The sequence below is a fragment of the Lissotriton vulgaris genome, chromosome 8 (assembly GCF_964263255.1).
Source record: "Lissotriton vulgaris chromosome 8, aLisVul1.2, whole genome shotgun sequence".
Classification (NCBI taxonomy): domain Eukaryota; kingdom Metazoa; phylum Chordata; class Amphibia; order Caudata; family Salamandridae; genus Lissotriton; species Lissotriton vulgaris.
Window position 1 is genome coordinate 325,708,310 of NC_141696.1, and position 23,158 is coordinate 325,731,467.

A 23,158-nucleotide genomic window follows, 5' to 3' on the forward strand; every position below is an offset into this window, starting at 1 on the left:
TTGTAATTGTGTCCGCAGTTACCACTGCGATCCCCATTGTTTTCTAAAATATTTTGACAGTCCTGAGGAAACCCATCATCGTGCCGTTCTCAACAGCTGTTTTTGCAATAATTAAGGAACGAGCTGGAAGCTGCGTGGCTCTTCCGCAGAAACGCGAGGTTCAGCCGGAAGGAGGACGCGGTGAACCACCGCGCACTAGTGAGGCCTACACACGTGTCTTGTCGGCCTCAACGTGCAACTTAAAACCTGGGAAGATTAGGAGGACCGTTGATACCCACGCCTGGGCCTACTTTACAGTTCTCACGACTATCACACCAAACTTTGAAACATGTATTGTCATAAGTGAGGCAGAACGTACTGATTAGTATGCAGGTATTCATATTAGGGGTACTAATGCACTTCTGTTCTACAAGCTTTGTCTCTGTCCCACAACAGCAAAGAAAAACTAAATCTATCTGAAAATAACACTTAATGGATAAAGGAAACCTTTCTGGCTACAGCTTTGGCAGAGTGACTTTTGTTGCCGCATTTTGAAGAGGGGGCCGCATAATTGCATGAGTTTTTACGTGCACTGTTGAGCTGCCTATTTCACAATAACTGTGCCCGTAGTACATTTTGAGCGAGTCTGAGTCAAATTACCAGGCATGGGAAGCGAGCCTCTTTCACAGGTGCCTGGCATAGTGCTCACAGCACACACGGAGATGAATTTGTAATGGAACATGTAGGAAGCACTGCTTTAATGCCTATGATCGACTATTTTGCTAAAAAATCAAAGTCCCCTCCTATGTTAGCAGTGTAAAATTCTGATTCTTCTGGGCCCGCAATCCTACTCAGGTTTAAGGACAAGGTTATATCTGAATCAGGATTGTAACTTGTCAAAACTGACCACACAGCAGGAGGAGGGGAGTTTACAATCCTAGAAATTCCCAAGCATGCAAAGAGATGCATCCTGCTCTTATTACAGGAGATCTATTTTTTTCGCACCCTCATAACATGGGTGTCAAAGCTGGGGTTCGAGTGATGCAACAGATGGGTACCAGGCAAAGTGCACCGGCAGGCAACAAGGGTAGGTGGGTATTTGCCTAGGCCTACTGCCAGCTCTTACTCTGAGGGCTCACTCTGCCCCGGTGTCAGTCTGCCAGGGACAGTGCTCATTTTGAGGTGTCAGTCTGCCAGGGACAGTGCTTAATTTGAGCGGGTGGTTTCCAGCGCTCACTACCTGTGCTTAATTGTTAGCTCCAGCTCTAGTGACAGTCCACCACATGGTGGCACTGAATGTCAAATTTTTATATGAGCACAAGTGAGTTTAATAAGTCAACATAAGTTAAAAAAAAATAATACCTGGTGCTCACGCCATTAATATACCTTTGAGTGGTCTGCAATAGTCTGAATTGTCATACTGTCGGAGTGCAATGGTTAGTAGTGTGTTGATACTGTCATTGGCAACGCTGGCAGGGGCAATGGGTGGTGCGTGCTGCAGTGGCCATCCGAGAAGGGTCCTGGCACTTACATATTTTTACAAATGAAGCACTGGGCAGGGACTATTATGGAGTCAGTCTAGAACCTCTGCCGCCTCGCCTGCCTTGAAGAAAAAGCCTACTACACAGCAGGTTACAGTGGCATGTAGGTGACCATGACGTCACCACTAAGTGCCACCCCTTACAACGTGCAAAGAAATGCCTGGACAAAACTCAAACCTGGCTACACGTAGCACAGACGGGCATTTGACCCTGTAACTGCCCAGTATGTTTTCGATTGGGCTGAGTGGACTTTGGTGCTGAGCAGTGTAAATGCTGCACGCAGAAGGGATGAAATAAGTCACCAAAATGATGGCACCCTAAAGCACAATTTTCGATTTGGCTGTAAACGCTTCTATACAGCTGAATAGGAGTGACATAACAAACCCTGAGGGTGCCCCCTGCAAAGTACACAGACAGGCCCCCCTCTAGACTCACTCAGGAGCTCTCAGGCCAGGGTACTGTGCTGAGGCCCTTCCCTTGCACTGCGGGGTCAACAGGGAGCTTTGTTACGCCCCTGCAGAATGGATTCTGAGTTTTGCATGAACATCTCAATTGAGAGTTCTTCTTCCCCCCCCCCCGCACTCATTTTGCCAGGAAAAATATGGCTCAGTATGTGAGAAAAACTCACAGCCGTGCGGGTGTAAACACCGGTTCCTGCTGTAGTTCCTCATTACTGAGTGAAAAACTCAGAATGACACTGTAATTCTTCACCTCGGAAGTACTGTCCCCTCTGTGTCAAGGGCTCAGGGTACAGGATTACTAATGCGGTTATCTCTCACCTCTTGTAATGACGGCTACAGTAGGAACAGTCTGAAGAAACAACACAACGATGAATGTATCCTTGTCTTTCTTAGTAGTTATATTGTACTACTGATTCACTCTGCTGTTCTTCAGTTTTAAAATGACACGTTTGATGACATCTGACGATTTTTAAAAACGATTTTCCTTAAAGAGTAATCATTCTTCCACAAAAAAACACGTTTTTTGAGACTTCGGGAAAATATAAGTTTTTTTCATTTTCCACAGTGTCTGTTTCTAAAAGTAATGTACCTGCTCATGTACATTTTACAGCATGTGTGATTGATACAGGAAACTCAGACATTTTTAATAATGAAAGATAGTAAGTAAATTAAGCATATTGTGGTATCCTCCATTCCTATCTGGAACCTGGAACACTCGGAGTGAAGAGTTGTTCCAGGATTCCAGATGAATCGTTTGGCTCAAGCTTGATAGTGGTATATTTCTTCTCTCTTCAAAAAATCTATCTACTTCTACTACCTGGTTCCTGCATCATCATTTGGTGAGAACACTTCACATATCTGCAGGTGTAAATAATTGTGTCCACTTGGGCCTATGGCCCGCATGTGAAGGCATCCACGTCCAGTCATTAGGCCCAGTAGATATTTATGGAAATGACTCTGAGGTCTTTATATCTTGAAGTGACTCCTTGCTCATGAATGAGTATTGATTAAATGCTCCTGTTAGTTTTTAATTGCACATATTTACTCAACCCCAATCCTGAATGAAAAATTGCTAATACCTACCTATTATGAGTGGTAAAGAATGTGCGTCTGCATTGGCTTTTATGTTTTTTCTTGAGGTGCTGGAAGGACTTTGAAAGTGGATAGTCTACTGACAAGAAATACTCATCAACATTTAGACTGCAGGCTACCTTTCGTTTGGATACAAAGTGACCTCACTGTCTTAATGTTATTTGAGCTATGGATAACAGCAAGCACCATACAACCAAATGCAATTGTCAAGATCAGGCTATAAGAAGCCTGGTGCTGACAGCTACACAGGGCCGATTGGAGGCAACATGGAAGCTGGTTGACTTAAAGTGGCTCGTACAGCCTACCTACACTATTTGAAGTCACCTAAGGAGAAGAGCACGTCAGGCGAAACAGGACGATGATCACCCTTCAGAAGCTACCAATTTAAGCTTCCACTCAAGTTGTTGTGGCCACTGGAGGTAGTTTCTGATACCACCCGGCATGCCTGCATTTAAGAGAGACAGCTTGTCATATTTTTTAACTTGGGGCTTGGGCTGATAGAGGCCAATATTATATGGAATTTAGAATTATGCTAATAGAATGAAAGGATGAAGCTGACAAGATCTGGTAATAGGCCAAATCAACCATTCAGTGGGAGGGAGGGGGGCTTGTCAGCAATGACCCATCAGAATCAAATGGACACCCCTTTCAGAAAGTAATGTAAGGAGTCACCCCATTTGTTTGGGGATACTGTTCGTAATCAGGGACGAGGGAGTTGCATTTCTAGTCCATGGTGCTTAATCAAATGTGAGGTTTGAATCGAGTCTTCCATTATCTTGAGTAAAGGCAGATGACAAAGGCTACATTTTACTGACGAGGTGCCGGGGAAAAGGTTGGGATTTGGGTAAAGAACAATTCATGGAAAATGTTAATCTATGTGGCAGTATTTTAATCCATTAAAAAGGTGGAAGATAATGCTTCTACTTCACCAGAAATGAGATTGAATGAAATATAAATGGTGTCAGGTTTAAAAAACTTTCTCAACTTTTTTAAAATGGCTACCTTCAATAAGAGTTTACGTTAGGATTGTTTTCTAAAAGTTTATAAACACAAACTATTTCATCTTCTAAAAAGGTGGGATTGGTTATTCAAAAAGTTAGACAATAATTTATAAGCTTGAAAAAGCAGACAAAGCTATATCGTTGTACATATGGCCCAAAGTGTCTTGTCTTGTATCCAACAAACAAGCTGGAAACTTGAAGTACCTCAACTCTGGTGGATTAAGAAAGAAAAAAGTGCTTTGGCGCGTTTCACGCCTCCCAACCATGCTGCTGCCCTTACACTTCTACATAAGGACAAGGGATGTGCACACATGTTATTCCTAGAGCAAAGTCATATCCCAGTTAGTTGCCTCCTTGTAGTTCGTGTAGTTTCCCACTTCGACTGCATGCATCTACACCCTGGAGTCGATTTTTTGCTGCAAACTGGTAATGTTTTCTCTTGACTGCCACTTAGTATTGAAACTGGATGTGCCACCGTATTGTAAGTTAACTTTAAAACTGTTTCTTTCCGGACTGGATAGATATTTGCAATATTCATTTTTTTTCTGCCAACGCAAAAACACCTGAAAAACCTTGTTTTTTTTAACATGAAAAGGCACATTCAGAAAACTTGGCAAACACCAGATAGTAAATCCTAGTAGTTGTGAGCATTTTGGGAAAATTGTGAAAGAGAAACTGCAACTCTGAACACCCCAATAAGAACTCTCCCCCCACCCCCACCCCTATGTAAACAGAATAGTGCATTAGTGGACTACACTGTAGCTGACACAATTTACCATCTCAGCAGCCTAACCAAGGCCTGCAACTAACATCTGCGAATTGAGCAATCCATATGGTTTTTCCTTTGTAAAAATATCTCTGCTATTGTTGTGTGACTCAGTTTTTCCACATTTGCAGAATCTTGCCATTCTGCGAAATGCCAGTTCTGCAACTTATTACCGCAGTAGTGGTCAGCTGTTCTGGGGAAATGGGAAATGAGCATGCTGGGGTCCTAGTAGGATGAAGAGCCTGCACGCGAACTGCTTTTTCCATTGGAACATTTGGGAGCAGATGGAAGCAGTGTGATGCATGCTGCAAATATGTGATCCTTTGCTCTGAGTAAGTCACAGAATTCCCTCTGCGACAGTCAAGGTGCAATGGAAGCGCATTTACTTCTCCAAATGTTGACATGTACTGTCTTTCAGAGACTCACCCACATTAAATAGGCAAATTGGAAAATACTATTTTATGCCGGAAGATGCTATCAGAATAATTTCACGATTCCAAATGCAGAATCACATTTGCAAAGTCTTCTGATTTTTCAACAATGTGAATTAGGAGTTTGTTCACCAAATTATAATTTGCAAATTCAATTTTTTCACAAGTTGGTGAATTAGAGAAACAGGTTATATTTTCTCCAGAGTACTTTTTGTCATTAGTACATTGTTTTTTGAAGATGTTTTTGTTGTTGCAGAAAAGGGTGTTTTTCACAATTTGTTGATTTCAATTTTGGATTCAAAATCTGCTGCATTCACATTCCAATAAACTTTCCCATTCCTGCTCTGTGTAGCAAGGTACTGCCAATACCAAAAACAATGCAAGATATTCTATTTAGCTCATGCTGTGCTCAGCTTCACCAAAGATTGAAAGTCTGCCCAGAACTAGAGAAGTAAGGATCATGGAAAAAATCAGCTTCAGTGAGATGCATGACTGGTGGTACTTGAGCTAACGGTTGTGTATAACTGTAACCAAAATGGTCCGTGTATTACTAGAGATATTGTTTCACTTATTTCAGAAATAAACTTTTTGGTTTATAAAATCATCCCCTCTATCTACGATCAGCTTTTCACCCAAATCCTCCCTTCTACCTATGAACTCCTTTTCATCCATAGTACTGCAATGATACAATTTAATTTTCTGAACCACTGCGAGAAATTTGGCATATATTAAACCGTGTATTCCAGCTGTTGAATCTTCTGCTAACTAAGTGCTGTAAGGCAAGTCGGTAAAATGGTAAAGTGCTGCTCAGGGTCGGTCTGGCCTTTAGGGAAATCAGGCAGTGGCAGAAGATCTGGTCTGAAGGTCAGTGTGTGGGCTGTTTTTATCCCTTTGTGGGCCTGTTTTAGGGTCTGGAGGGCTGGTTTTTACTGTTGATTTCCCCGATATTACCACAAACATTGCCTGCCGCAAGCATAAATGCATTCAGTCTCCCATACCTTTCAGAGCACCTTTACAGCGAGTCTGTACAAGTTGAAAATTGCCCCAATTTGCAAATGTGTGCCACTATATTAGCTAGCGCATTTGCTTATGGGGGCTGCTTGGGGCTGACTCTTAACCCTCCTCCTGTCCTTTACTCATCTCAAACCTCCTCCTACTGCTATGAACTCCCCCCCCAAAATAAGTAATAACTTTCTAGACCCTTCCTTCTTCTATCCCTCCACTATTCCTTTACAATCCAATTAACAGACTAACATGCCCATCGCTCAAATTAATTTCATATTTTCCTATACTAATTCCCCACTAATCCTGTTTGTGTTCCGAAGTAGCGTGCTACCTGCCGAAAAGCGCCTCAACACCTCATCAGAGATAGCATCAGCTATATAAATGCAAACCTTTCACTCTTCTATCCCTCCACTATTGTTTTTTTCAATACAAATAACAAACTCACATGCCCACTGCTCAAATTAATTTCATATTCCCCTATACTAATTCCCCACTTATCCTGTTTGGGTTCCGGAGTAGCGTGCTGCCAGCCAAAAAGCGCTTCAACACCTGATCAGGAATAGCAAGCGCTATATAAATGCAAACCTTCCCTCTTCTAGTCATCCACTATCATTTTTCAATCCAAATAACAGACTAACATGTCCACTGCTCAAATTAATTTCATATTTCCCTATACTAATTTATCACTAATCCTTTTTGGCTTCCGGAGTAGCGTGCTACTTGCCGAACAGTGCTTAAACACCTCATCAGGGTTTGCAAGCACTATATAAATGCAAAACCTTCCTTCTTCTATCCCTCCACTATCCTTTTCAAACCAAATAACAGACTAACAGGTCCACCGCTCAAATTTATTTAATTTCTCACTATACTAATTCACCACTAATTCTTTTTGGGTTCCGGAGTAGCATGCTACTCAAGGAAAAAAGAGCTTTGCCACCTTGTCTGGGGTAGTAAGTGCTATATAAATGCAATTACAATATAAATGCAATTACAATTCACTTTGATCCTGGAGCCTATTTTATGTTTCAGTACGACCTTGGTGGGCCGAGGTGGGACAAAGTCTACATTATGTATCTACAGTGATGGCTTAACTGCTGATTGACCTATATTATCATTTGCAAATCATGAACGGCTTGCCAGCATAACATGGCTACATACAAAGATTGGTTCACCAAGCACATTCGATTCTTCATTCAATGTTTCATTTGAAGGAATAAACTAGTACAATACACAGTAGTAAATCAACATGCAGTGCAAACATGTCCAAGTGATATCCAGAAATGTACGTGCACTTGTTGATTGCTATGGTCCCACTGTATCTTCTGGTCACACGATTATCCTGGAAGTAGCCATGTTTATTAAAAAATCGCTACATATGTAGAGGACACTAATGTTATTAATACCCATACTAATATGCTCCTTTCATTACCAAAGGGAAATAAAACAGTGAGTTAGCTCCGCTAATATCAGCATGCTACATTTCCTTCTATTTTTTAAATATGTTTTAGGACTTGCTATTAAAACGTGTAAGAAGAAAAACCTATACTAGTTGATATCGTCAAATCTGTTGTGAGTCATATAAACTCACCAAGCGTGGCTTATATTTATGGTTCTTCTGCTGAATCTTCAACTCTTGGCAATGCCGGACCGACTTTGGATTTGTTCTTTACTGGCATTTCCTACTGCTTTTTTTCCTATCTTTTAGGAATTCTACCTACACCCCAGCCCAATTATCTTTACATGGGTCGCAAGGCTCTGTAACAGGTCTTTTTCATTTCTCTCTTTAAACTGCCTCCTTTGGTGGTATTACCTAATTATTTGGGTTCTCCAACCACCTTTAAATGGATGATACTCACATCTTTTTCTCATTTACAACCTTCAACCCCACCATCAAATGTGTATCTTTAACAGTCGTCTGTCAAGGGATTTCTCTTTGGTCCATTATGCAAATTCTCATCATACTGAAAATTTATTTCTCAGCTACTGCTGCTCCCATCTCCTTTCCTGAAATCTCGTCCTGCTCAAACTCTTGCATGCGTCTTGAGTCATTCTTCTCCAGCAGTGCAATGAATATCATGTTCCAGGTGTTACAAATATGAAAAATCCACCCTGTCTCTGCCACCTCCACTTTACTAAAGCCTAAATCAATGCAAACGGGATTTGGAAATTCAATACACATATTTTTAGGTGGTCTTCAGCTTTACTCCCTCACCTCATTATTTAATAAAGTTATAAATGTAGCCTTCACCACCCTATTTAATTACCCAAGGCACAAGCAGTCCTCTTCTTACTGTTGACAGAGTGGCTGGACATCTATAAAAATATATTGCTCTGCCCCTAGGCTTCAATAAACTCATAGGAACCCCTCCCAGACACCTCTCCCACACAGTCAGCTGATATGTCTTTAAAATAAAATCAATCTAAACATCCTTGCTGTCCCCAAGCCGCCAAGTGCTACTTCAAAAATCCGGTCCTTCAACATCCTGGAAACCTTCATCAGGAGCCTAGTTCCAACGTACCTGCATTTAGTTCTTTGCTAGTCTATCTTAAAACCCACTCGCCTTGTAGATGGAGTGAAACTTTACTTATTGATCATGCTACTTTAAATATTTTATTTGTTTATTTATGTATTTTAGAATTTTATATAGGGCAAACAAGACCCTTTTGGGTGACAACGCATTTTGTAAGAATAGCAATGGGAGGTATGTTACAAAAGGATAGGTAGTATGCAAAAGCACAGTATAAGTCACCTAAGCAAATGGTGAGAAAACAAAGGCAGATATTGGCATGGATAGAGCCCTACAGGAGATAGAATGGTGTATAGATGGATGGGAAGCACAGGAGAAGCAACTTGGATCACGGTTGTGTGGACAAGGGCGTGGCGAAAAGCTACAACACACAAGCAGGAAAGAGTCATTTATGAGAAGAGAGAGGATTGTTCTCAGTGTGAGGGGAATTTGTTCGCTAGTAGAGTTTTTACTTCTTTCCTGAAGATGGAAGTGGATGGGTTGCATCTGTTCTCGGAGGGCGAGAGTTCCAGATTTTGGGGGCAATTTCTTTGTTATAGGCTTTCTTTTTGTTAACTTTTTGTGGTTTAAGAAATAGGGAGCTTGTGCTCTGGAAGGTCTTTTTCCACCTAACAGGGTCATTGTCTGGGCCAGGTAAGAGGGGGGATTGTGGTGCAGCGATTTTATGAATCAGACATGCGATTTTGAGATGAATCCTGGCATCACAGGGTAGCCATTTCAGTGACTGGAGGTAGGGGTGATATGATCACTTTTGTTTCTGATCCAATGATGAGGTCTGCCAAGGGGAGGAAAGGTTTTAGTTTCCTTGGTGCTGGCAGTTGAAGGTGCTTTTGCATGGAGAGAGCATTCTCCAAGGTAATACCTAAGGATTTTGCAAAGTCAGTGATGAATGGAGTACAGTTCAAGGCAGTGAGATGTGGGAGGCAATCTTTGATACTATGGGCGATGGTGGGCAGTGAGATCATTAGGAATTCTGTTTTGAGGGCATTGAGTTTGAGGTGGTAAAGAGTCAACTAATGTTGTGTTTTTTTCAGGATGTTGAAGATACTGAAGGTGTCTGGTGGGGCGATTTTCATGTACATCTGGGTGTCATCCACATACCTGTGGTAGGAGATGTGTGAACGTTTGAGGATTTCGGTTAGGTTCTCCATGTATAGATTAAACAATGCCAGGAACAGAATAAAACCTTGGGGTACACCCAGGGACACTAGTGACTTATCAGCAAAGAGGTTGGTTGATTAGAATGCACTGAGATCTATTTTGAAGGGACGAGAACCATTTTAGCACAGTATCAAAGAGGCCCATCCTGTGTTCTAAAAGGTTTATTTATTTATTTATTTAATGATATTTATAGAGCGCGTGCAAATACCCGTAGGCGTCTCGGCGCTGGTATGCAATGCTGTGTATCCCTGATCAGTAGATTGGTATCTGGGTTCACTGGTTGAATAACCACGTCTTCAGTTTCTTTCTGAACTGGAGGAGCGTGGAACTTATTTTAATGTGGTTCGGTAAAGAGTTCCAGATTTTAGGGGCTGCGATAGAAAAGCGGCGATCACCCCATGAGACTGTTCTACTTCGTTGAACCACAAGTTGGTTCAGTGAGGAGGACCGAAGTGTTCTAGACGGGTTATAAGGAATTAGTAGTTTTTTGAGGAAACGCGGTCCTTGATCTTGCAGGGTCTTATAAACTATGCATAATGCTTTGAATTTAGCCCTGTTTTGAATGGTTAGCCAGTGGTAATCTTTCAGGGTGTCCGAGATGGGAGTAAACTTGGGTTTTTTGGATAGCACGCGTGCCGCTGCATTCTGCACAGTCTGAAGCTTTTTCGTGACTCTGCTTTGTGCATTAAGCAGAAGACCGTTGCAGTAGTCCAACGATGTCAGGACCAAGGAGGTGACTAACGTCTTGGCTGCTGAATCTGGTAAGTAAGGAATGATCTTTTTTATTACTTTGAGCTTAAAATGGGCGTTAGCTGCCACCTTGTTTGCATGGGCCATGAAACATAGCTTGTCATCAAATGTCACTCCTAGGTTTCTAACCTTAGCGGTGGGGGTAGGAGGGACACCAAGAACCGATGGCCACCAAGCTGCCGACCAGGCTGGCTGAAGGTTACCAAAGATGACCACTTCCGTTTTATCGGAATTGAGCTTCAGGCAATTTCTTGCCATCCACTCACCGATAGCAATCATCCCCCTTTGGAATCTTTCTGCTACCTCCTGTCCATCGCCCTTTATGGCCAAGACCAGCTGGGTGTCGTCAGCGTATGAGGTGAGGCTCATCCCGTGTGCTTTGATGACACTAGCAAGGTCCGACACATAGATATTAAATAGTGTCGGACTGAGGGATGAGCCTTGAGGGACCCCACACGGCAACGACAATTCCGCTGATTGGAAAAGGCCCATGGTGACTGCCTGGGTTCTGTTGGCCAGAAAAGAGGCAAGAAGATCCTTGGCAGTTAGCTGAATACCCAGCCTTTCGACACGGTCGACCAAGATCTTATGGTCGACCGTGTCGAAGGCAGCTGAAAGATCCAGAAGGACAAGCAATGCTGTACCTCCCTGATCACGGATGGTTCTTATGTCGTCAGCTGCCTTGATGAGAGCGGTTTCCGTTCCGTGGTGTTTGCGGAAACCGAACTGTGTATCATCCAACAGATTGTGACTCTCAATGAATTCCGAGAGTTGCTGGTTCATGGCCTTTTCGGTGACTTTTGCTAGAAAAGGGAGGCTCGCAATAGGGCGATAGTTTTTTAATTCACCTTTATCTAGACCAGGCTTTTTTAGCAGGGGTTTTATCAGTGTGTTTTTTAATGAAGCAGGATAGATTCCAGATGTCAGTATAGTATTACAGACATGTGTGATAATGGGAATGACTGTGTCTGGTACGGTTGCAATTACCGAGGTTGGGCAGGGATCCAGAGCTGACCCAGCTTTGATCGATTTTACTATACCCTTAATTTGGTCGGTGGTGAGGGGTTTAAAATTGGTCATGGTGTTTTTCGGTGTGATCATTGAGGACGTGGCAGGACTGCTGGCGGGGTCTGAATTAAAAGCTTGGTAAATGTCATTGACCTTCGTGAAAAAGAACTTAGATAAGGCATCACATAGTACTTGTGATGGGGGGGGGTTGAGATCTGGGGTATTTCCAGAAAGGGTTTTAGCAATATTATATAGCTGTCTGCTGGAATTTTTCGCGGTCTCTATATTGGTGGTGAAATAGTGTTTTTTTGCAGCTACTATCATAGGTTCAACTGGGTATCACGATTGACCATGTCAAACACTGCTGAATGGTCAAGTAAAATTAGTAGACAAGATTTGTTCTAGTCGAGTGAGCATAAGGCATCACCAACAATGTGGATCAGGGCCATTATGGTGCTATGACTCGGTCGGAAGCCAGATTGACATGTGTCGAGGAGTTGGGCCTAAACTGGATACTTCTGCTAGTCTCTCTTAAGCAGCAACATTAGAAATTTCTTGTCCTAATTTGCAGTGTAATGAAACCATAACATTTAAAATAGGGTTGGTTTCCAAAACAGGTGAAACTCTTATATTTATATCTAGTCTGTGCTTTTCCAGCCACAATAATATCCAAAATCAACTGATTAAGAAGTGGTGTCAAAGCCTAAGGCACTCATTAGAAATTACCTGGTTAATTCCAGTCCCAGTTTTGTAGCAACTACTGCATCTCCCACAGTTTTCCCGGGCCAAGCCTAAGGAATAAATTCTCATTACATTTCTAAGCATGTGGATTTGCTGAAAAGAGCATTCATTTAACATGTCATTTAAAATTATCAGTACTGATACTTGAATTGGAGACAATTATCACACTCAGGCTATCGAATTTCACCTGGTGAGATATTTAGCACAACTATGGAAAAGAAGTCCTATAGTGTTTACCAGCATTGATCTAATAGTCAAATTGATAAATACTTTACCACTAAAGAAAGAAATTACTAAAACACGTTTTTTCTTTGCACTTTCTACTGCAATGTTGCCACTTCAAAGGGATTGGAACATCATGTTAAAAGTGTCCAATTTAATGAACTCCATTTAGGATTTTAAGAGAAATGACAGACTTCTGTGGCTTTGCTGGGATTCGAACTTGCTATCTGCACGTCACTCCAGCAGTCCTCACAAAACTCTTATCAATCTCAGTAATGTTGCCACCAAACTGTCTATTTTGGACATATCTTTGATATAACCTTCACCCATCATTATTTATTGAAAGAGTATAGAATAGCGGATCCTAAAATGCGGAGAAGATGTGGTGAAATGGCCAGAGCTGCCAACTTTCGAACTAGGGACCAGGCTCTGCTCTTGGTACACACTCATTATGGGAAATACCCTTTACAACAATGCCTTTACCATACAACACTGTTACCACGCAGGTAAGTATTTGTGTCTTTATGAAGCATTCCTTTACCATGGCAGGAGGGTAGAGGCAAAAGGGTAGTAAGGATAGTTTTAGGGTTTAGGAGTGGGTAGTGGTAAATGGTGTTCAGGGTAATTTGAGGGTTTAGGAGTGGGTATTGGTAAAGGAAGGTAAGGGTAATTTGGGGGTTTATGGTTGGGTAGAGGTAAAAGTTGGTAAGGGTAATTACATGGTTTAAGGTTGGGTCGAAGTAAGGGTAATTTTAGGGTTTAGGAATGGGTAGTGGTAAAGGAAGTTTAGAAGTAAATTTAAAAGGGGTTGGTTCTAGAGTCTGCTGCAAAAGAAAAGACTTCAATTATAAAATAAATGATATATTAAGTTTTGGGGTGGGTAGTAAAAAAGGGAGGTATGTATAATATTAGGGATGGGATGCATGGTAAAGGTCTCCATTTTAAAAGCATTGTGCAAATGCCAAGAGGTACTGGTACTCTCCCTTTCAAATTAAAGAAGCGCAGATACTCAGCACCTAGCACTACCTGCCCATTTAAATCGCTGACCATGCCAATGAAGTGGTGGACAAAAGACTGTATGGAATTGTACTATAGGTTGACATTATCAACCTCAATATATTGTCGTATACCAAACAAAGAGGCTCAAAATTGTAAAACATAGATCATATGTTTCATTTGAAACCTAAAAAATATGTTTGATCAGCGAAAGTATTTGGATGGTCAGGTCTCCTGCATATTCATAGAAATCTGTCACACAGTCTGTTAAATGTGCCATCTAATCACCTAGGACACTTGCTCCCAGTTGATCTCAGTGACTTTTAAGTATTACTCCCCGGGATGGTTGGTTGCCATGAGAATAGGATTTTATTGGGCTGAAGTTTTGTGCTACCACTGAAAAGTTTGATTGTATTGCGCTTTTTGGCTGGTGGCAGAGTTTATACTCAATATCTCAGAACTGAGTTGGGTATTGTGGCAAGCCCTTAATAATGACTATAGGCCAGATGTGTTTATTTTGAAATGTTAGGATAAAGACACTAGACCAAAAGCAGGGCCGGACTGGGAACCAACACCGGCCCTGGCAAAGTGCTAGCCGGGCCTCCTGGGGGGCTAGGAGTGCGGCCGAGCTGTTTGCCAGGGACGGTTTTGGACAATTTTGTTACAGAGGACGATATTACAGCTATGCTGCAAAAACGACCCTGTAAAATAATCGACCCCCACCCTGGCGGCCCACCGGGGAAATGCCCGGTGGCCGCCATGGCCAGTCTGTCCCTGACCAGAAGTATTTATTGTGAAAACCATAAGCTAATGTTGATAGGCATTTCAGCGTAGATTATCAGTATCCTATATTATGACACTTGATCACTGTTGATTTGAATATCATTTAAGTATTACTCCACAGGATGGGTCCACTAAAATGAAAGAATATGCATTCCTGAGAAGTAAGAGTGTTTAACCCACTGTATAGCACATCATAATTTATTTATCCATTGTCAGTGTGACACTGCAGTGTTTATTTCATAGAATGTGGTACAGCAATATAGGACATAGGCAATGACCATAAAATGTGACTTAATCTGTTTAAGATGTTTTTTGGGAGGCAACAAACAGATGTAACAGGTTCTCCCTTATTTAAAAGGTAATCTACAATGAAGGGCCTAAGAAGGGCTGGAATTACCTCTGATCGAAGAGTGCTCAGAGCCCTTGCAAATAGGTCCATGTCCATTCAGACCAGCATTGATCTGCATCCTATATGAATATTATAGCAGTTTGCTGATTGATTGGCACCAGTGTGTGTACATCCAAAAGTAGTGATGTTATGATGCACATGTATTAAATATGGTGATTTTTTAAATATATTTTTCCATTGCTGACTCCAAATAATGTAATTGCCTATAACAGCAGTCTAGCTCATAGATTATCTGAAGAAAACTTCTGGCAGATACACTGCAACGGTTTCATCTATTGCCAAAGTTACAGTTCTGTGATATCCCTGATAGATGGGGCTCCTTTATCAGGGGCAGTGATAGTTATTTCCCATAAAGTTAGTTTGGGAGAGGTAGAGAAGCAATATTTTAGATTCCTGAAATAGTGCTGATTATGTATGTTATGACTGAGTATTCATGCATGACTCTAGTTTGGAAAACTCAATATACATGATTCAACATATTATGGTGGAGCATTCTTTTTTCAAAAGTCAATCTCCACCAATAAACGATATACTATCTGAATAAACAAATGGACTCAACTACCTACTTGCTAGTCTTTGTGGAGAAGTGTGGCGCACTGGTTAGAGGAGGCAGACCTGGAAGCAGAGGTCAGCCCGGGACCAGGGTTCAATTCCTGGCTCGGCGGGGTCTTGACTCCCAAAATGTCCATGGACTCAACAATTCTCGCACCGGTGCCTACTCAATTCACGGGTTCACACTCTGCGACTCTGGGCAATAGCTTGCTTAATCTCCACAACGGCCCCTCGCGGTGGGATGCCTGTTTTTCACCTTGCGGATACCCTGCCGGGTTATCTCACAGGGGAATACCAGGACGGATTCCCTAAGCAAGCGCTTAGAAACCGGTTGGTGATTTGCGCTATATAAATTCCTGTACATTTACATTTACATTTAACATCCACCAATCCTGGAAATACCTCCATGCTAAGAACAACCAGAGTTGCAGGTACTAATCTTTGAGAATGCATGCCTGACAAGTCACTCCTTAAGAAATGCCGGAAAACACAATTAATACAAACTGCATACTCCTATTATTGCTTACAGTTTATTTGGAGAGATGTTGTCTATCCATTTACCACTTCACTGACTTTGTCAAAGCCAGTTGTATTCATCGACTATCGACAATGTGAGTATGGACCAGGACGTTGCTTTAATATGGATGCCTAGATCTTCAGATCTGCGTCTATTTTCCAGAATTTAGCAAGATATTCTGAAATGAGTACCACTTTATGAAATATAGTTACTCCCCTATTAATGTAATACATTGTTACAATTTTAAAAAGAGAATATTTACAGGAAAACATCTTGCCTTGTGGTTTTTAGCACAATATATTTTCCTACCAAACTGCCTAATGGAGATGGTCTACCTGGTTGAACAGAACTGTTACAATTTGAATCAAAACAAGACACAATAACAGCAGAATTTGAACACCATTTTTTACTAGGGCAGTGGGTGCTTGGCCTTCCACTTACGAATCATGTCCACAAAATGCTTGTATTAAAGAGTAACCTCTGTGGTACATCATTTGACAGTAGCCTTCCTATAGAGTCCCAGATCTGATGGTTGTTGTGATCAGCCCTTAGTTATGTGAGTTGTAAACTAAGCATGGGCGAATTTTGCGAATTCGCAATTCTCGAATTTGCGGATTTGCGAATTCGCGATCCGCAAAATTCGCGAATTTGTGTGAATTTGCAGATTTTTTTTTGCGTGTTCGAGGGGCGCTTTGCGTGTTCGCTGGATTTTTTTTGCGAGACCGCTCATTGTTGTGCCCTTCTGCCCTCTGCCCCACGCGTTTTTGTGCCCTTCTGCCCTCTGCCCCACTTGTGTTTGTGCCATTCTGCCCTATGCCCCACTCTTTTTTGTGCCCTTCTGCCCTCTGCCACACTCGTCTTTATGCCCTTCTGCCTTCTGCCCCTCTCCTGTTTTATTTTAGAATGGCGCCGGCAAGCTGCCAGCGCCATTCTAAAATAGTTACTAAGTTAGCTGCATCAGGAAGCACTAATAGATAAAATAAAGCAGGTGCTCGAATTCAGTTAAACTCCAGCACCTGCTTCTATTAGTGCTTCCTGTTGGAGCTAACTTAGTAACTATTTTAGAATGGCGCTGGCACCTTGCTGGCGCCATTCTAAAATAGTTACAAGCTTGAAGCTTGAACTTTTGCCCCCCGGATCCGTTCCGCTCGCGGATTCGCGAATTTTCGGCAAATTCGCGGGAGTTCGCGGATTGCGAATTTGCCGAAAATCCGTAAAATCCGCGAGCGGAACGGATTTTGCGCCCATGCTTATTGTAAACACTTTTGTTGCTCCTGATCCTAAATTATTGGTCTTTGCCTTTTCACGGCAATGCACACCTTCCTTAGTAGATTGGTGCAAGATTTAAACTTCATTCACAGTGTTGCAACGTATCTGTTAGCACAAACCCCACTTCAAACACTTTCTATATTTGTCAAAGCTCCAAATCTAATTTAACATACTTGCCTTTAAAGTTCTTCATAATTCAGATCTAGAGTGTCTGTACTCGGGAAGAACAAACAACGGGAAAGGGTAAGTCGTTTTAAGAACGGGCGGCTGCAAACTCGAGAGATTAAGTGGAAAACGGCGAGAATAAGATGGATCGAATATAATTTCATATGGAGATTGGAATTGTGAATAGAAAGCCATAGAACCAATTTGCACGCCCTGCAGGATTTACACGGATGCGGATACAACTTTTTCAACTGACGCCTGATACTAAAAGTAAAAATACTGGAGACGTTCTCATTTCCAGACAGGAGGTTGTAAACTGAAACAGAATTGAGCCCTGAGGAAGCCGATGGGTAACAGTAACCTCGGCGTAACGTGTTGGCATGGGATTGGAGTTGGAAACGAATTAAATAAGAAGAAACTTCTAAAGAGCCTGTTGATTATATTTTTTGTGCTTTGAAGTAATGAGAAAACTGTTAATGTTATAATAAGTGGTGTGCTACAATTTATTTGATCTTTAAGTATGCCTATTCTTAGTTATGTGAGTTGTAAACACTTTTGTTGCTCCTGATCCTAAATCAATGGTCTTTGCCTTTTCACGGCAATGCACACCTTCCTTAGTAGATTGGTGCAAGATTTAAACTTCATTCACAGTGTTGCAACGTATCTGTTAGCACAAACCCCACTTCAAACACTTTCTATATTTGTCAAAGCTCCAAATCCTATTTAACATACTTGCCTTTAAAGTTCTTCATAAGTCAGATCTAGAGTGTCTGTACTCGGGAAGAACAAACAACGGGAAAGGGTAAGTCGTTTTAAGAACGGGCGGCTGCAAACTCGAGAGATTAAGTGGAAAACGGTGAGAATAAGATGGATCGAATATAATTTCATATGGAGATTGGAATTGTGAATAGAAAGCCATAGAACCAATTTGCACGCCCTGCAGGATTTACACGGATGCGGATACAACTTTTTCAACTGATACCTGATACTAAAAGTAAAAATACTGGAGACGTTCTCATTTCCAGACAGGAGGTTGTAAACTGAAACAGAATTGAGCCCTGAGGAAGCCAATGGGTTAACAGTAACTTCGGCGTAACGTGTTGGCATGGGATTGGAGTTGGAAACGAATTAAATAAGAAGAAACTTCTAAAGAGCCTGTTGATTATATTTTTTGTGCTTTGAAGTAATGAGAAAACTGTTAATGTTATAATAAGTGGTGTGCTACAATTTATTTGATCTTTAAGTATGCCTATTCTTAGTTATGTGAGTTGTAAACACTTTTGTTGCTCCTGATCCTAAATCAATGGTCTTTGCCTTTTCACGGCAATGCACACCTTCCTTAGTTGATTGGTGCAAGATTTAAACTTCATTCACAGTGTTGTAACGTATCTGTTAGCACAAACCCCACTTCAAACACTTTCTATATTTGTCAAAGCTCCAAATCTAATTTAATATACTTGCCTTTAAAGTTCTTCATAAGTCAGATCTAGAGTGTCTTGAGGAGAATGTTCACTAGTAATGCAACACTAAGACATGACCTTAAGTCAACCAACATAGGCAGGCTTTTCTCACCTTGTGTTTCTCAATCTATATTAAGATAACAACCTTCTGAGTGTGACATATAGAGTATTGCTAACTGTCCCAGTGCCCTTAGGTACTGCTAAATCCATAGACTATTTGAATACTTTGAAACAAAAGTGTTGCTCAGCATCACAAAACCACTACTCCAATCTTTAAAGCAGAGTGTTTGGTATTTTTAAAGTTTTATGAATTATACAGTGTCATGGGGACCTACATGAAAAGTTGATTGATTAGGTTTGGATATACATGATTACATCACAAGCAACATGCAGCAGGCTATATAGGAAATAAATGCAACTCTAGAGACTCACCTGTGTCAAAGCTAAAATTGGGAACAATGTCCACTGTGCCATGAAATGCTCCAGCCCAAGTGGAGGTAGCAGTGGTAGCAGTAGTAGGGTCAGTCTTTGCAATGTCGCTTTGTGGAGCAGGAATCCTGGCTGCTCGTACAGAAGGCATCAATAAGGATCCATATCGTGGGTCAAGATGTGAGCTAGGATGGTGATGATGGTGCATATGTGGGTGAGAGTGGTGATGCATGTACACGTCATGCATGTGAGCATACGAAGGGCTTGCCTGAGATGTCAATGGATAATGCCATGTTTCAGATACAGCAGGAGGATGCGATGGTGCAGTCTGATGAAGGCTGTGTCCAGGCCAGCTGCTAAGATCTGCTGATGAGAAAGTACATCCTACAGTCACTGGTAAGTCAGGGTGTACAGTACCCAAGCACGGTGGTGGTGGAGGCTGGTAGGAACTGGTCCAAAACGAAGAAGGAAAATTGCTACGTTGACTTGAATAGGTTGAGCTCTCTGATAAACAGATAAAAAAACAAAGATTATTCCAGATATAGGTATGTTTTACAATCAAATCAGCTTTTTGCATTATTTGAATTGCCTAGGTCCCTCCACAATAACCAATAAAGCACTACATCACATTTTATTCAATAGCCACAGTTGGAAACTTTTTTATTCACTGAGGGTAGGGAGGAGAGGCCTGCTGTTGTATTCCAAGATTCAAGAAGATTCCGAATGTCACCAGCATGTTTGGCATCCGCACTTGAAGGCACGTAAAACATGACATTGACGTAGATAGCCAAGGGATGTTGGGAGAAGAAATGAAAAGAAAATTACATGCAGTGGCTTAGTTTGACGCACACACCTCAAGAAAGACATCTTTCTCGGTAGAAAGAGTGTATTTAGAGAACTGAGTCTGTATTAACTGCAAAACAATTTCATTTGTAAAATAAGTGAAAGAGTTTGTTGTGTGGTTAAGAAAATCCATTGCAAAAGTAAGCATACAATAAAAACAGTAATCTCAACAGTAAAACTAAGTGGTAAATAACATCAATGACATCTGAATAAAGTTTAAAAAAGGCTCTTTTTTAACTCTTATGTTTGACTTTTTACTTTATATGTTGGCATGAGCAAATATTCTTGGCACTTCGGCTGTTTTTGTGATTGAAGTACTTACCCACCCTCAATAATCTTAAGGGGTGGACAATTCACTCAGATGTCCACTGCTAGAACAGTAGTATGGACAGTGGCAGCAAGAAAACTGGATTTTAAGAGACAGCGTTCTTCATAAAGTAAATGAGAACACACGCATAAATACTTGGCAGAAACCGAATGAGGATAAATACTGGATCTTGTAAGAATGAACAAACAACAGGTTGAGCTGTAACAGTTTGCTTGAAGACAAGATAATGTGTGCTATCATACCACATCTCTAAAAGATTTAAAGGTGACAGAAACTCAGGCAGGTGATTACTCCAAGGTCAAGAAGAGGAAGCTACAGAGTTTTCCTGAATCATACCCCAGACCAACGCTTTCATACACTGAGCAGGGGCAGATCTTTCAATGTGGTAGTACTTTACAAAGCTTCATATCGCTGCAAGTGTTTGGGTGATCAGAACAAATTCTAGTCTAATCCGACATTGCCTCATAGAGGAAGGGAGAGCAAACAGGCACCCAAATAAAGCAGATTGTATTAAATCCAACCAATTTGCAAATCTGCCCAGAAAGCCTTAAAGTGCTAAAGTAGTAGCATGGAAGGAATTGTGCCTCAATTATGTTATGAATACTATCAGAGGGCTGAATTAGGAGCTGAGTATTTATGAGTATTTATACTCATTAGGAGCAGAGAGCGTACTCTGTGCATGGTGAAAAATTCAAAGTTAAACTGATGTTTGGATGGAGGTAAAATGTCGGACTGTTGTCATGGTCTTTCAAGACTCCAATAAAATTAAACATGTAATACCTTTGTCAGTTAGAAACCATGAGTAGCTTTTTAAGTTCCTTTCAGAGAAGACCATTAACTTCCAGTCTGTAGAACTATTGCCAGTACATCTATCAATTAACATCATGTCCCTTTGAAGATCTATTGTAGTAAGACCAAATTAGACCAAGTTGTCCAAATACTACAGAAATGGGAAGCATGCTGTGTGCTTTTGTGAGATATTTATTTAAATGCGAGTGACAAAGTCAGCTAAATATAGGCTAAATAGTGGGGAGCGATCCCTGCATTAAGCAGAGATTGATGCCTATCTGAGGTGTTACATGATAGTATGCTTGATCTAAATTTAATTTGCGACCAAGTGTTCTTGTATAGGCCCATGACTTACTTATCTGGCTTAGAACAAATAAGGATCCTGAAGACACCCTCAAAATTGTCCATAAAATAGGTGAATCAAGCAATAAATTGAACCTGTTTACAATTGATATACCAGTGGACTAGCATGTTCAAATCAATTATATGTCTAAAGTCAAAAGTCCCAGAAGAAAAGAAAGACCAGTCTGAAGTAGTTGAATTAAATGTCTGTCTGATTAATCCTGGATCTTCTTCAGCAACAACATAGCATAAAGGTTTTCCTGGACGTTCAAAAGAGTGAAGTTAGTAACATAGATTATCCCTAAATGAAATAAGATAAGGTAATTGCTTGACATAATGTGTTATGTAAGTCAATCGAGGTTTAAAATGCAGAGAAGAAAATGATAAACTCTCAACAGAATGATGTTTGCAGACCTTAATATATCAGCCTTCATGAAAGGTGGCCCAACACTGCTCAGTGATGCAAAGATAGGTGTTAGCTTTCCTTTGTGGAGGGCTGTACCAGGTCTTCACGATTTCGCCCTAGAGGGTAGTAAGGTCTCACAATGCCACACACCCAAAGACTGACAGATCTAGGTTTAGTTCAGTGGGTTATGTGCCATACTGCATTATCTCAATTTTAGTGGACGAATGTGGGAATCGAAAAAAGGTGATCCTCCTTGATGTAATGTTAAGTCACTTATGTAGAGTACCTTAACTTCAATCCTACTTTGAATAGTCACCCATGCAGATTTTCCAGATCATCTAGAATTATATGGCCAAAAAACCTGAGCTCGAGGACATTTTGGCTGCGTTATTTTGAATGTCCATCAGACAACAATCAAGACATGCCCTCAGGATGAGTAAACACTTCAAACATAGTCAGCTCTGGAAGTTGGAACACAGGCATTTCCTGTGCATTAAAATGTTAATAAATAAATATAAGGTGTCCATGAAAATGAGGTCTGCACAAAGTAAGTGAATCTTGGCAATGGAATGCAGTGTCTCAGGTTTCAAAGGCAAAAAACTGTCTTTTCAACTAAATCAGTTTTGCACAACTAGTTAGTCAATATCCACCAAAAACGCCTATGTTGCTTACCACTTAAAATGGAACAAAGACAGTTACCAGTGCTTGTCTCTAGATCTCTCCATGATTGGGGTGGGTTTGGCTCCTTGTTTTTGGGCCCTCATGCCACTGTGCTTGTTCATCGCAACACCCCTAGGTATGGCTTCTACCATCAACATGTTTGTGTTACCAAATGCCAGACAGTGTTTTGATAGGAGCAACAAACAGTCTACGGGAGGTATAATGTCAAGCGATGATATACCAAGCCTATTCAACACACCCACAAATTAAGAAGAATTGTTTGATGAATCAATCTACTGTCCTCACCTGATAATTTTAGTTTTCCAATTCATTGCTAAAATAATGTGGGAAGTTTTGCATTTTATGTCTGTGACAGGGATTTCACACTCTTTCACAATTATTGATCACGAGAGCTATTTATGTGGTTTGAATCGAATTCTGCTGCCATGATATCTCGAATAATCCAATGTGAAGTATTCCCTAAGGACACATCTGGTGGCCTACCACAGATCAGATTGCCCCTT

At 41.1% G+C, this 23,158-nt stretch overlaps 1 protein-coding gene across 2 annotated transcripts in view; it reads right to left on the bottom strand.

Annotated features, from left to right (window-relative positions):
• Positions 1 to 23,158, bottom strand: part of VGLL3 (vestigial like family member 3) — a 60,707-nt gene that overhangs the window by 6,430 nt on the left and 31,119 nt on the right. For both annotated transcript variants that reach the window (XM_086934081.1, XM_086934082.1), the window contains exon 3: positions 19,270 to 19,770. In XM_086934081.1, coding sequence (XP_086790207.1) covers positions 19,270 to 19,770 — 501 coding nt within the window. The remainder of the gene's footprint in view (positions 1 to 19,269; positions 19,771 to 23,158) is intronic.